This window comes from Mastacembelus armatus, chromosome 11 (genome assembly GCF_900324485.2).
Source record: "Mastacembelus armatus chromosome 11, fMasArm1.2, whole genome shotgun sequence".
In the NCBI taxonomy this organism is placed as follows: Eukaryota; Metazoa; Chordata; class Actinopteri; order Synbranchiformes; family Mastacembelidae; genus Mastacembelus; species Mastacembelus armatus.
Window position 1 is genome coordinate 11538872 of NC_046643.1, and position 13698 is coordinate 11552569.

The 13698-nt window shown below is 42.0% G+C and overlaps 1 protein-coding gene across 4 annotated transcripts; it reads left to right on the forward strand.

The window, feature by feature from the left end:
- The first annotated feature begins 791 nt into the window (after positions 1-791).
- LOC113126366 (zinc finger protein 385D-like) lies at positions 792-12885 on the forward strand. 4 transcript variants are annotated; one of them, XM_026300337.1, is made up of 8 exons: positions 799-930; positions 3247-3362; positions 8189-8296; positions 8771-8939; positions 10004-10255; positions 10335-10516; positions 11715-11807; positions 12139-12885. In XM_026300337.1, the coding sequence occupies exons 1-8, from the start codon at positions 921-923 to the stop codon at positions 12418-12420; spliced, it is 1212 nt and encodes a 403-aa protein (XP_026156122.1). In that variant the 5' UTR covers positions 799-920; the 3' UTR covers positions 12421-12885. The 4 variants fall into 4 exon arrangements, with proteins under 4 accessions (XP_026156126.1, XP_026156122.1, XP_026156123.1 ...); XM_026300338.1 differs by having other exon boundaries at positions 10013-10255; XM_026300341.1 differs by lacking the exon at positions 3247-3362 and having other exon boundaries at positions 792-930.
- Positions 12886-13698: the final 813 nt, after the last annotated feature.

Genomic DNA, 13698 nt, shown 5'->3' on the forward strand with positions numbered 1-13698 from the left:
TTGTCCATTTTCCTCACATGGGGGTGGAAACATCGAGCTTGAGGACAACAAAGTTGAACCAAGGTCACCCTGCTAAGAGATACAGTGCATGTGGACGCTCAGAACGTATGTGTGTGTCTGTGACAGAAAGACTCATGCGAACATACCAGAGTCTTGTTAACTCTGAGTGCGTGGATGCGTATTTGCATAATCCTGCTAAAAGTGTTTATACGTGTGCGTGACAGCCTGTTCTGTTTTTAGCCGGACTGTGCATTATGTGTTGTGTGTAGTTTCCTCTGTTTTCAGTGAAAGCTCTGGGATGCATCTAAAAATACCATGAGAGGAAAGGGAGTGCGGATGGGAAACCATTTACAGAAGAAGAACACGGAGCTCCTTCAAAAGGGCAGCAGCCAGGGAGGGAAGCCTTCAGATTTCAGTCCCACTGTGGCCTGGAAGGGGAAGAGCTTCCTGTAATTCTTTCAAATATGCCTTTTTTAAAATGTGCTCTGAGCTGAATAAGGTACTGATTCCTTGTTTCTGTTTTGTAGTGTTACACACTGAGTTCCAAACCCCAGAAAGGGCCTCCTGCTCTGTGCGTGTTTGCATGGAAGACTGCACTAATCCAGGGTGGCACCGTGCACGCTCAGGGTAATTCCCGTCAACAGATTTCTTGGAGATGTAGCTAGATACAGGGGCAGACTTGCAAAGGAATCGAGAGAGAAGAAGAAGAAGAGGAGGAGGAGGAGGAGGAGGAGGAGGAGGAGGGAGCGGGTGGTTAGGAGGTGGAGGGAATCCAGATGGGAGGGAGCAGCATCGGCGCTGAAGGAGAGAGGCAGAGAGGGAGAGACGGACTGTGGAGAAGACTCAAAGCCTCATCTCTGCCTGGAGATGAAAGACACTTTCACCAACCACTGAACAATCTGATTTCAGGCGGCGCCGCCATGTATTTTGGTACGTAAACGTAGTTTATTCCCCTCTTTGCTGTTTTTCTTTCCTAATAACGCAGCGGAGGCACTTGTTGCTATGTTGAAATGGATGTAAGATGCGTGAAGTCCGACAGAGGCAGCGACAGTGAGAGATCTCGGGCTATATATTTTAGTTTAGAGCGATGATTCTTAATGAAAAGTAAAAATAGTATATAGGGGATCATCTTTCACAACAGCAGTAAAGCTGACAAACCACAGAGAAGGAAATATATTGATTATTACACAATGCGTGTTATTGACAACTACTGCATGATAAATAAACTGGGCTATAGGAGAAACACTGTACATGGACAAACTAAGACAAATCGTTATTGGTTTTGACCATTGCATGCAATGATGAGCAGCAGCGCTTTAGTACTGTCTTAAAAAGTGACATTTAAGGTCGTGCGTGTGCAGACTACACGCTGTCATCGCGTCCACGTGTTTCTTGTAACTTAGAAATCCTTAGTCGTTTATTACCCATGGAAACGCGCGTACACACGGTTTCAGCTGGTTTAAAGCAATCAGACTAATGGCAGAGCGGATGGGTGTGTTGGGGTTTTGATTATGATGATTATAGGTGCGGACTGGTCCTGAATCAAACTGTAATCAAGCTCAGAGAACGTGCGCAACAAAGCGCCTATAATCAGGAGTCAACAACGCAAACAAGACGCTTATCACGCAGCAACTTTTACTAATGGCCTCATTGAACCGGAGCCGTGAGCGTCTGTGTGTCGTCGCAGGTGTGTGTGAATCTAATTTTGATACAGTGTGTGTGTGTGTGTGTGTGTGTGTGTGTGTGTGTGTGTGCGCGTGCGTGCGTGCGTGCGTGCTTGCTTGCTGCCCATTGTAGTTGTAGTTTGGCACGCGTGGACATTATCTGATTAACCTTTAGTTTCCCGTGTGTGTGTGTGTGTGTGTGTGTGTGTGTGTGTGTGTGTGTGTGTGTGTGTGTGTGTGTGTGCATCATATTTTTGCAGCGCCACAGAGCCATGCAGGCCCCACCATGTAAATCACTGAATTTTAAAGACATGACTTGGTTTAAAGTTGCCTCCAGGTTTTCCTCATTTGCGTCTCAGTCCCACTCGCATAAGATGCAAAGAAGAGGCGCAAGGACAGAGGACCTGAAAACATGTTTTAAGAGACATGAAACATCCTTTCCTTGATATGAAGTGTCCAATCACAAGCTGATTAAAGGGGTGTGTCAATCTATGACAGATGCACAATGATGCACTCGTGTATCCTTGGTTAGAGCTCCTCCAGGCAGCCTTCTTGCTCCTCAGAGCTAGAAGTTTTAGGGTGTGCTTTATTATGGCTGAAACAAATGTATGTGTGTTTATGTTTGTGTTTGCTACATTGTGGGGACTCAGCTTCATTGTGGGGGACCAAATTCAGGTACCTACAATGTAAATCACTGAACTTCAAAGAGACGACTTGGTTTAAAGTTAGGGTGAGACTGGTTATAGTTAAGGTTAGGGTAGGTGTCCAGTAAATGAATGTGAACACTGTTTAATGTAATGTCCCTAATGAGGTATAGAAATGATAATGTAATGATTATTCAAGGAATTTGTTTTTTTAAGCAAAAGTGCCAAGAAATGTACAAATTCAGTCCCACTGATCTGGGATATTATAATGCCACTTTTCAACATTGATTTTTTTATGAATAATTATTAGCTGAAGCTCTACTGAGTTCTGCTTTTAGAAGTTACTCCACACTGTTCTTTGGTACAGTATGAAGTAAAATGTATGTAGCTACCTGCTGCCTCTGCACGTCACTGAACCTACACATTTTATGTTACAGTCAGTATGAATGAACAGGTGTTTCGAACTAACGTAACATGATGCTTGGTCTGCCTAAATCTTTTTTTCAGTCTCTGCCAAAATGAATACATGAAATGCACTAAAAGAAAGGTTTGCTGAGATCTAACATTTTATTACTTTCCAATTTGGTCTAATCAGCTACAAATTATGTTTTGTTAGTTCGTAACAGTATTTTGTTGTTTTTTTTTTTGTTTGTTTTTTTAAATTTGTTTATATGTGCGTTTAACACTGGGATTTTACAAAATGAATGCATTGTAAATGTGCCTGGGTTAGCTCAGCAGCTAAATTGCACCTGCAGCCCTGACACACCTAAAAAGTAATGCAGAGATAAAAACAATCATACAAGCAACAACGCTGATATTTGATTTTTGAATCCAAAAACTTTGAACACAACATATCGTGCTCTAATTCTCACCAGTTTCGTCATCATCTAAAAGGAATCACCCCATTTTTTTTTAAGTCATTGTCAACTATCTTCTAGGTAATGTGTGTCACAGCGTTCTGCCGCCGCTTGCTCGTTCCACACTGGGCAGGACCCAGTCCACCCCTGACCTGAAGCCCCTCCTCCCCTTCCACCTGTGGCCAGGATTCACTGATGTGAGTACTGTCAGTCATTGCGGTTGTCATGGTCACCACCCACTAACCTCACCTGCTTCTTTGTAAAGATCAAATCCCTAATCGATCACTTAATCACGTCAGTTTCTTCTGCTGGTGGAAGGGTTTGTTTTGTGAAATGCTCTGCCTGCTTGGAGTTATTTTTCAATGCACAGATGTAGCAGTGAGTGTGCTGCCTACACCTTTCCAAATATATCACCTCTGATGCAGAGAGCTGTGACATTTTCACACAACCTGGGGGGTGGAGCTGATTCCTTGGTATTCCTCACGCAGAGCTTTTCTTAGAGCTGTCTGCTCCACTGTTTCTGATGGGTGAAGGTGGCGAAAACTAAAGCTGGCCAAGTGCGAGCCCAGAGGAGACTCGATGTGTCAGGGAAGGCTGATGGCAGACGTCTGGTTTACAGGAGACACGTGCTCTATGTCTTAACGTACTCCTGGGTGTAGGAAGAGAAATTAGGGTTAGTATAGGTAACAGAGCTTGACCACATCTCTTAGATTTACTTGATTAAATAACAAAACTGTTTCAGAAATTCCTTTGTGTATTTGTTTTGAAGACACAAAACCTACATGATATTTTTGTCCTTCCACTTTTCCTAGTATCAAACGCCAAATCAGCCTAAACGTGAAATGAAGATGCTGTGCTCTTGCTGAGTACCCTCTCTGAAGAAAAATTGTCAGTTTTTCTTTTGTTCCTCTCTTCTCTTTACTTTTGTCTCATCTCTAGACCCTTATGTGCTCTTAGATATTTAGAAAAGAGCCACAGAGACAAATTGAGGGTTTAAAATAAAGACAGCATGGTGTGTTAGTGTGTGCATTTGCCAGGCTGTTAGTGTGTCTCTTTGTGAAAAAGCCATTTTGCCACCTGAGGAGAAATCAGACAACAGTCTGGCTCTCTGCCCTCTCCATCCTTATCCACCCCTTCCACTTTCCTTGCCTTTAGCCCTCTCTTCTTATGTATTTTCCACTTTGTCTCCTGCTGTCATCTTCCTCATACCTCTTCCTCTTGCACAGTTTTCTTGCTTTCAGAGTTTTCAGCTCACTTTTTCCACTGGCCCTCCTCTCCGCCTCCTCTTTCTCTGACACAAATAAAAATCAAAATACAAATAACACAAATTTTGATCAAAATGTTAGTCTCTTTCACATTCTCCCAGTGGATGACCTTCATAGTCCAGTCTCATTTATAACTTAACACAGTTTGAAGATGTGTTTATTTTTTTTTTTCAAATAACTGTACCTCACATCACACTCTCTGCTGAGTCACATCCTCTCTCACCTTTTTATAACTGCTGCCTGTCGCCTTTATTAGACTGTATTTAATCTCCAACACTTCTCTCATTCTGTACTTGCAGGAATATTATCACTGACCCTACAAAGCTCCATACTGGCTTGGTGTAATTTGGGTAAATTATCACATTCAACTCCTTTTTTTTAATACAACGACTTTGGAAAATCAGCATCAAATAACACATGGAAAGACCCCTTTGCCACTGCTATCGACCTTTCGGGTGCACTTAACTTGTTGCTTTTTTTTTTTTTTTTAATCTTTCCATCATTTTGTCTTTGAAATGTCAGAAAATAGACATGATTATTTCCCAGAGTCAAATATAGTCCATTCATATGTGTTTTATTACCAGTCCAAAGCACAAAGATATTCACTTTGCTGTCACAGATGACAGGGAGAAGCAATAAATCCCCACACCAAAGAAACTGGAACCAGACATGCAGTATGCCTGGTGATCAATAAATATGTCATTGCATTGAACTTTTGCACATATATATATTTAGTCTGTGCACTGAATAGAGTACTATAGTATAAAGGCAGTCTTCATTCTCCTCTGGCTTGAACCTGTGGGTGTTCAGTAAGTGGGTGCCTGGCTGAACTGTTGCAGTCAGTGTTTTCTCCTGGTGTGAGAGTTTTATGTCTGGGGTTTTTTTGTGTGTGTGTTTGTGTGTGTGTGTGTGTGTGTGTGTGTGTGTCTAAGGTTGAAATCTCTTGTGAATGTAGATGTGCTGTGTGTTGGCCTCTGTAAAGCACTGCACTGGAGTTTGTTTGGTTTGTGCTCACATGTAGGTTGTCATGGTTAAAGTGCTGCACGCATGTGTGTGGATGTTTGTCGTGAGCGCAGGGATAAAGTGCTGCAAACCAGGATGTCATCAGTTCCTTTGGCTTGTAGTTTGACAGTGTTGCTCTTCATATATATATATATATATATATATATAATGGAAAGAAAAATTGTGCTTGAATATAAGAATTTAAATGACAAAAACCCCAAAGCAGCAGCTCATTCATCACAACCCACCCCTGTTTAGGTGCTTGACATCATGCATTCACACATCACTGTTACACTGTTCCACAATGTAAATCCAGGAACATTCATCATTATAAATGTTGAGGGTCTTGACTGTGCTCCAGGTAAGAGTCTGCTTTATTTTACTTGGCCATATGTCTCGGCCATAACTCGCTCCCTGGAGCTGGGCGTGTTTGATGCTCCACCACCTCTGTGTGTGAGGAGGTTTCAAGAGAGAATGTGCTGATTATAATTGATGTAGTGTAGTGGTTGTCATGCCTTTTATTTACTGTATCATCCGCTGAATTTTCCGCTTTTATTGTTTTTGATGTCACGGTAAGCAGGGAGGGCACGGACAGAGGCAGGTTTGTTTCAGCAGGTGATGCACTATGTGTGCATGTGCGAAGAAAAAAGAAGAGGCAATAAGTGAGAAGGGCAAAGTGACTTTGCCACAGGTGCTGGTTCATCCCAGTGTGCAGAGTGGGAGCGAAGGTTAAAAGAGTGAGTGCACCGGGGAGCCAGGAAGGTGACTTTGATCAGACAGAGACGAAGGGAGAGGCAGAGGGCTCTGAGGGGAGCAGATGGAGGGGTGAAGTGAGGAATGTGCGGTGGAAGGTCAGATGATGAAACAGGAGCCTTGGGGCTGAGGAGGGAGGAGGGGCTTTTTTTTTTTTTTTTTTCTTCTTTTTTTTAAAACTGATGTTAAACTGGTCAGGCTCCTTCAGAGAAGCATACTATAACTATCATGTTAAAGTATGCACAGTTTTAACATGATGTGCTCATGTTGTCTTACATTATAAACTTCCAGTATATTTACACAAAATGCTAATCAGAGCAGAATTTTAATTTGATGACATGTATTTAAGGCCTAATGCACGAAATGGTTTTATCATTCAAATTATATATATATACACAGACAAATGCAGGAAAATAGAGATAACTGCAGAACTGCATTCCAGTGTAGCCGCCTAGAGTGATGATCAAAGAAAATGAACAAGAATACACACACACGCACACACACACACACACACACACACACACTAACACAGAGCGAGAGACAGAGAGATTTTGTTGTGCTTTTGACGTTTGAAGAGCAAAGAATTCATCTTTGGCACTAAAGAAACAAGTGCAATCTCCAGTGGAGTGCTATATGTTCCCAGGGCTTACACAGCTACTTGCCTGACCCATAATAACACATCAATTTTTATGTCACCTCCAGCTAGATTTCCATAAAGCCTCCCAGGTTGTGGCTGATTATATGGTTCCCTACATTTCATCACAGGTAATAGTTTTGTTTTGCACCACAAAGGCCAGTTGGATTTTATTGCCTGAGTATATGTGCTCATTAAAACGTCCAGTAGGTAATGTCCAAAGGTCCATAGCACTGTGTGGTCAGATACTGGTACTATGTACACAGACAAACTCTTACATCCATAAAGAAGCCTTGTCTGAGGGTGAAGAGTCTGTAATATTATCATCAGTTGATTGTGTTTTTGGTACAGGACAACATAAACACCGCAACGCAAAACATGATTTTAAATCTGTAGCTTTGTTTTTTGTCTGATGGTAGTTGGTCACGCCATGTACCCCACCTTCATTTAGAAAGTGTTTCTCTGGAAGGACCATGTGCAGGGTCAAGCTCATGGAGTCTTTGTGGAACAGGGCTGGGTGAGGAAACAACACCCCCTCCCCCCGTAGGCTTCAAAGGAGGCTGTAAAAACACTGTAGTTCGTTCTGATTCTGGAGAACAGAACAGGTGTTCAACTTGGCTTCATGGTGGTCTGAATAGATCCACCAAAACAATGGTTTTCACTTCTGTAAAAAGGATTAGAACGCTTTAATGCATCTTCTACATCATCTGCATTAAATATTTATTGTGATACTTGCTTTTGTTTAGAAGGATAGGCAGTGATTGAACTAGGATCAAGTGGGTCTCACCACCAGAGGAGCATAAATCGATAACAAATGCACAAACCAATACTCGTGAGCACGCAGATGTTTTGATGGAAGGTGTAGACATTTAGACATATTTGGATTCTGACTTGTAAGAACATACTGAGTATGCTGACGGACAGAGGAGAAGTAGATTGCTCTACAAAATCAATTTGACAGGTTTCTCTGAATGTTTTGAAACATTTTTCTGCCATGAAAACTTGTCACTGCTGAACCAATTACAACTGGCTGGCCTTCATGCTGCATGACATCTCTGGTGAATAGATGTTCCTTTGCATCTGAGCACATCTAAATGTGTTCAGTATTGCACCATCTACAGTATGTGTTTGCTATTGTGTTCGTACATGACTGGAAGCCAGACAAGCTACACGCCCATTCAGCTGCTTCTTACAATCCCCACCTCTAACCTGAGATACAAATCTGCACTTTTTTGAAAGGAGCATGTTTGCTTGCAGACAGCATGTCATTTGTGCCTCAGGTGATCACTTTCTCTACCTGATCAGTCTTGTTTTTTTTACACTCGTAAATCAGTCAGGACCCTAATGCTGTACTTATCCTTTGCTGCAGATGGATCATGTCCATAAAGCTCTCATTGGCCCAGGCTTCGGGATAACCTCACCGCTGAAGAGGAAGCCCAGTTCCTGTAGAGTCTGTCGACTGAGGTTCAACTCTGAGGTGGGTGGTGTCATGTGGGAAAGACACAGTTGAAAATGTTTTTCTTAGAGTGCTTTTAATTCTCGCACACACCCTAATGTGACAGTTTAACGGCTGATGAGTCCTGCCCTTGTATTTGGTTGTTTTACTGGTTTTGAAGGGTTAGAGCTGCCTGGTTTAACAAAGGTGAAATGTGCACGTGTAATATTTAATATTTAAATTGTGCTCATTACAGAATAATTCATTAACAAGTGCAGTTATTTGCTGTTAATTGCAATGTCATCACTCCTTTTCAAACAAAGCATAACACATGGGTAGAAAAGCACATGGAAAACAGAAAGAAAAATATTTACACTAGCATCTCATATCAGGAACATTATAAACTTACATTAAAACATCTGTTAATCAATGTTGGAACAATATCGTCATGTTTACATTAAGTAAATAATTGTGAACACTTAGTTAATGCTTTCTTGTTTGCTGTCGGGCACACAGGCTCAAGCTTCTTCCCACTATAGTGGCACCAAACATGCAAAAAGGCTGAAAGCTCTGGACGCCCCGGATTCAAAGATCAGGACCTCTGAACCAGTCACCAAGGAAACCATATCACAAATCCTCTTGTCACCCTGCTCACAGCCCTCCAGCTCTGACACAACATCAGGAGGTGTGTGTCTCTGCAAGCATGCATTCTTCCCCGTGTGTGTGTGTGTGTGTGTGTGTGTGTGTGTCTGTGTGTGCGTGCAGACATCACATGTATGACCATGTTAGATATATAAACGTACAGCTCAAACCATCTTCTCCTCCGGTCACGACTTTAACTCTTTGATGTGATAAACCTCCTGCTGCTTTGGGTTTCACAGTCAGGAGATTAAAGGTTGAGCATTATCCTCTGCTCGTTCAATGACCTCATTCAGTGTCCTCCTGAGATCAAAAACTCTTTGCAGATGACTTTGAATATGATTTATGGGTAGCTGTACAGTGTGGGCGCCTACAGGACATGTGTCCTGGAAACATAACAGCGTTAGCATGGAGCTGTGTCGAAGCCCCAACTGTTAGCAGAAACATATGTCTGTATGTGCACCAGTGCTGATGTGATACTTTTGCATGTGTGTGGGTGTTAGCTTGTAGCAAATACATTTCGCTGCGAAGCAAAAAGATTGAAGAACTGTACTTGACATCGCTGGTATGAAGGTTTGAGAGAGAGCGAAAAATGAGTGATCATTTCCAGTTGGGAGTTAGTTTGAGGGAGGTGGATGAGACGACAGGAGAGGTCTCTGCTGATGACTTCAGCAAACAGCCTCGTCTGCCTCTAAAAGTGAGAAACCAGTGCTTACAAACAGACATTCACTCAGCTATGCGGAGATAATCACTGTTATTAGCAAAGAGTGATTCCTTAAATCAGCACACACTCCTCTAGGGAACCTCTACAAGACAGTCTCACAAAAGATAATAGAGCCAAATCTCTATTCAAAACTGTACCTTTAAGTTCTGTGAGGCAGATCCAAGGGGAAATTATTGATTATTAGAGAGGCTGATAGAACTCATAGTCACTTGTAGCCTGGTGTGTTATCTCTGTCTCCAAGCAAGTTATCAAATTGGTGCTTCCGTAAGCTGTCAAAGTTTACAGAAGTGGGAAAATGTTTATGTTTGCCTCCCGATAATGACTTCACAGGTCTCCCTCTAACTCACTTTCTCTTTTTTATGTCATGTCTTTCTATTTTACTGCAGAACCCTCAGCCCTAACCCCTACCTCAGAGGTGCTATTACTGAGCAATTCCCCCACTGAGACGGCAAAAGCACCTTCTGACCCTTCGCTGTCACCATGCCTGAGGACACTGGAGAAAGAGACAGAAAGAGATGGAGACACGGATTTGGGTCCAGAGGAAGAGACGGAAGAAGAGAAAGCTATACGTCTTCTTTACTGCTCCCTCTGCAAGGTGGCCGTGAACTCTGCCTCGCAGCTGCAGGCTCACAACAGCGGTGAGAAACCTGACTGCTGCATTCATTTTAGCCAGTTAGTGTTGATGCTCTCTGTTGATTTGACCTCATATCCATTCAGGCACTAAGCACAAGACAATGCTGGAGGCTAGAAGTGGTGATGGAGCCATCAAGTCTTTCCCGAGGACGGGGATCAAGGCCAAGTTGGCCGTGCCATCCGAGTCCTCAACCGGGCTCCAGAACAAAACTTTCCACTGTGAGATCTGTGATGTGCACGTCAACTCAGAGACTCAGCTCAAACAGGTTTGTTGCTAAAAATGAAAAACAACAGTTACACTTGTGCATATTAAGTGACATGGGATGGGAGACATTAAATGTCAGACATCAAAATGACATAATTGGGCTTTGGAATAAAAGTGTGAAAATGCCTGTGACTCATTAGAAAGATGAGAGATAGACATACATTTATCATTTGCTTAAAAAAACAGGCAGATTTAATACTCCTGATCATCAGAAAAAAGAATTTTTTTGATTTGGTTTTATATTTTGATGTTTTTTATATATTTAAATATTCTGTATTTTAGTAGTTTTCAGTTTTTCGCAGGGCTCGAGAAAGATGATCAAACTCTTTTTGTTTTTGCCTTTTGTCTTGTTTGTCTCATTGTGAGAGTTTTTTAAACTCTATGTGGGCTGGGAGCTTGAATCTGTATAACACATTAAACAGTAGAAATGAAATAATTAACCCGTAACTGGAGCACTGCTCAAATAGGATGAACTCCGGAGCAGGTGGACATGAGAAACTGGATCATTACGTTTCTTCTCAGCTCGTGTAAAGCTATGAAATCATCAGCTGTTACATAGATTTGCCAGTCACACACAGTCGAGCCGGTCAAAAGCATCAACATAGCCATCATCACTTTACCCATCATGCATTACAACAAGGTAGTTCAGGATCATGCATATTTTTATTCCAGTGTGAACATCTCACACCTGTCACTGCAGGTGAGTTAAAGTCAAGAGGCTTTGTGCTCATTATCCCTCAAGATAATGAGCACAAAGCTACCAACCCTAATCTGTTCCAGTGAGCATCTGAATATTATGTTCCCATCTCAGTCCGTTATATGAGTGCTGGTCTTCACATCTGACTTCTCAGAAGTTAACTTTGGCCAGGTGCTCATGAATATTTAGTAGTTTACTGGTGACTGCCTGCCATGCTGGCCTAATCCATCTGTTTATGCTTGTCAATCATATTAAAGATTTCCAAACCAGCCATGAATATTTCTGAACCTCAAAGTCAAAGCGAACAAAATATCAACATTCAGCTTGAATGATCAAAATAGGAACCTGGACTTCCTTTAATTTCCTTTTCGCTGATTATACAAATCTGTTGCCTTCTGTTTTATTTTAGTTTTTTTGTTTTTTTTTGCAGCCTCTTTATGCTGCTTCCTGGGTTTGTCTGGGTTGTTTTAATCTGTGTGTTTGTTTCTCTCCTCCACTGCAGCACATCAGCAGTAGGCGACACAAGGATAGAGCAGCCGGTAAACCAGCCAAGCCTAAGTTCAGCCCCTACCCTCCCACCCAGCGTCACCAGGTGGTGAGTACTCTGCTGTTGCTTCATTTACTTTTACCCCTCATTGCTGTGTTTGTGTACACAAGCTGAGTCTCTAGAGCCTCTTCCAGGAAGCTCCACTCCCTACTGCCAATGAGGCAAATTGCTGGCATTATGGGTTGAAGAGTCTTATGTCTGAAAAATGCTACTCCTACGACCCATAGGACTGGGAGAGAAACGCAAACTTGTATTACATTAGAAAACAGAGCAGGTTCTTGACTATCTCCTTGCCCTCCCTTAGTTTCCTACTTACACTTTTCCATTTCCGTTTCGGAGAAAAACTGTTGCAGTTTGCTTGTTTGTGTTTCCTCCTCAGATTCCACTGGCTCTGCACAAGAACCAAGACCTGACCAAACCTCTGGCCTCTTGTCTCATACAACGTCAACTCTCTGTTGCCGCCGCCGCCGCTGCCATGGCCACGCTGCCCCCCTTCTCTCTCCGCCCTGCGTCACACTCGAGCCCAGCCCTGTTTCAGAGTCAGCACCTCCCACAGGCACTTTTACATCCAGCCCCTGGACCTATCTGTTCCACACACACACCGGTTCTGTTTTCCCCTTACCCACCCTGCCGACATGTCAATCATCTGAACCACAGCTAAAAACAGCCCTCAGATCTGAACTACATGTGATATAAGACAGTGCTCCACATACTAACAGATGCTGAGGGTGTCCTAGATCAGGACTGAAAATTTTCTGGCAGGGCTAAAACCATAAGAAAGGCATCAAGGAAGTACACAGCAGCAAATGAGCCAAAACAGAGTATTTTCTGATCTGTGTGTGTGAACGTGTGTGAGTGTATGTGCAGATGTGGCCATCATAAAAGCACAGCCTGTTACAGCCTTTTTACTCTTCATCATCCACTTCTCTCCAACACTCAAGATAACCCTTCTCTTCAAATGGACGGTGAAGTCGAATTGAGTATCGGTATATGATGCAGAATAGTGAACTTCTGTGATGACTATAACTGTGTGTTTGTGTGTGCAAATATGCATTTAAGTATGAATGCCAATAAGATCACTGTTGACTAAAGATGTTTATTATTTTCCAATAAACAATAACAGATACTTGGATTCCAGAAGATTCTTTAAGAGGGTGAATGCAACCTTGTGAGATCATTGAAGAAAGTGACTCCAAACACCAATTCATTCCTTTCATTTATTAAATAAGTTAGTGCAATAGTGTTTCAGCATAATAATCATCAGTTTTCAGATGGATCCGCATCAACAATAACATCTATTTTAGTTCTTGTGCGCATATTCACCCAGACACTGCCAGAAATGTAGACCCAGTCAGACATCACCTCCTCCCAAACACGTAACTCTATATTCAGACTCAGACCCAAGCATATTTTATCCTCCTTTGCTTCAGCATGCAAAAACTATTTTATCCTTGCTCTGTATTAAAGTATTTTCTTAAACACAAAATGAAAAGGACATTTTTGGACTTGAGAATTTTGTTCCAACTATTTATTACTTAAGAGTACTGATAACTCTGCATCCCCTCCTGCTTCATTCTCTGAGATAAATCAAAGCGGGAATGCACTGTCTGACTTTTCGCCTGTTGTCTGTCTTTTTGATGATAGTAAATTTATGTTTTAGTGAAAGATAATTTTAAAGGCTGGAGGTATAGAGTAATGTGTCCTGCTGCTTTAGTACAGTCACAGGGGTTACGGAGAGCAGGTTTATGGTTTAGAGACACAGGGAGGCTTTTAGATTTTGTTTTAGAGTTGTGTTTTTCAACATTGTCTTTGCATAATGTTGACTTATGTTAAAAAGTTGCATCTTTAAACTGTTTCATTTATGACTTCTGTGATCCCTGATGAGATTCCATACTGACATTATCTGATTGATGGTCATTTTAATTTTTCTCTGAGGGCA

Bases quoted from the DNA above. Each gene is read 5' to 3' on its own strand.
- LOC113126366 (XM_026300337.1), top strand. The intron at 8,940-10,003 runs GTGTGTGTCTCT...ATTTTACTGCAG, and splicing joins CTCTGACACAACATCAGGAG to AACCCTCAGCCCTAACCCCT. The intron at 10,256-10,334 runs GTGAGAAACCTG...ATATCCATTCAG, and splicing joins GCTGCAGGCTCACAACAGCG to GCACTAAGCACAAGACAATG.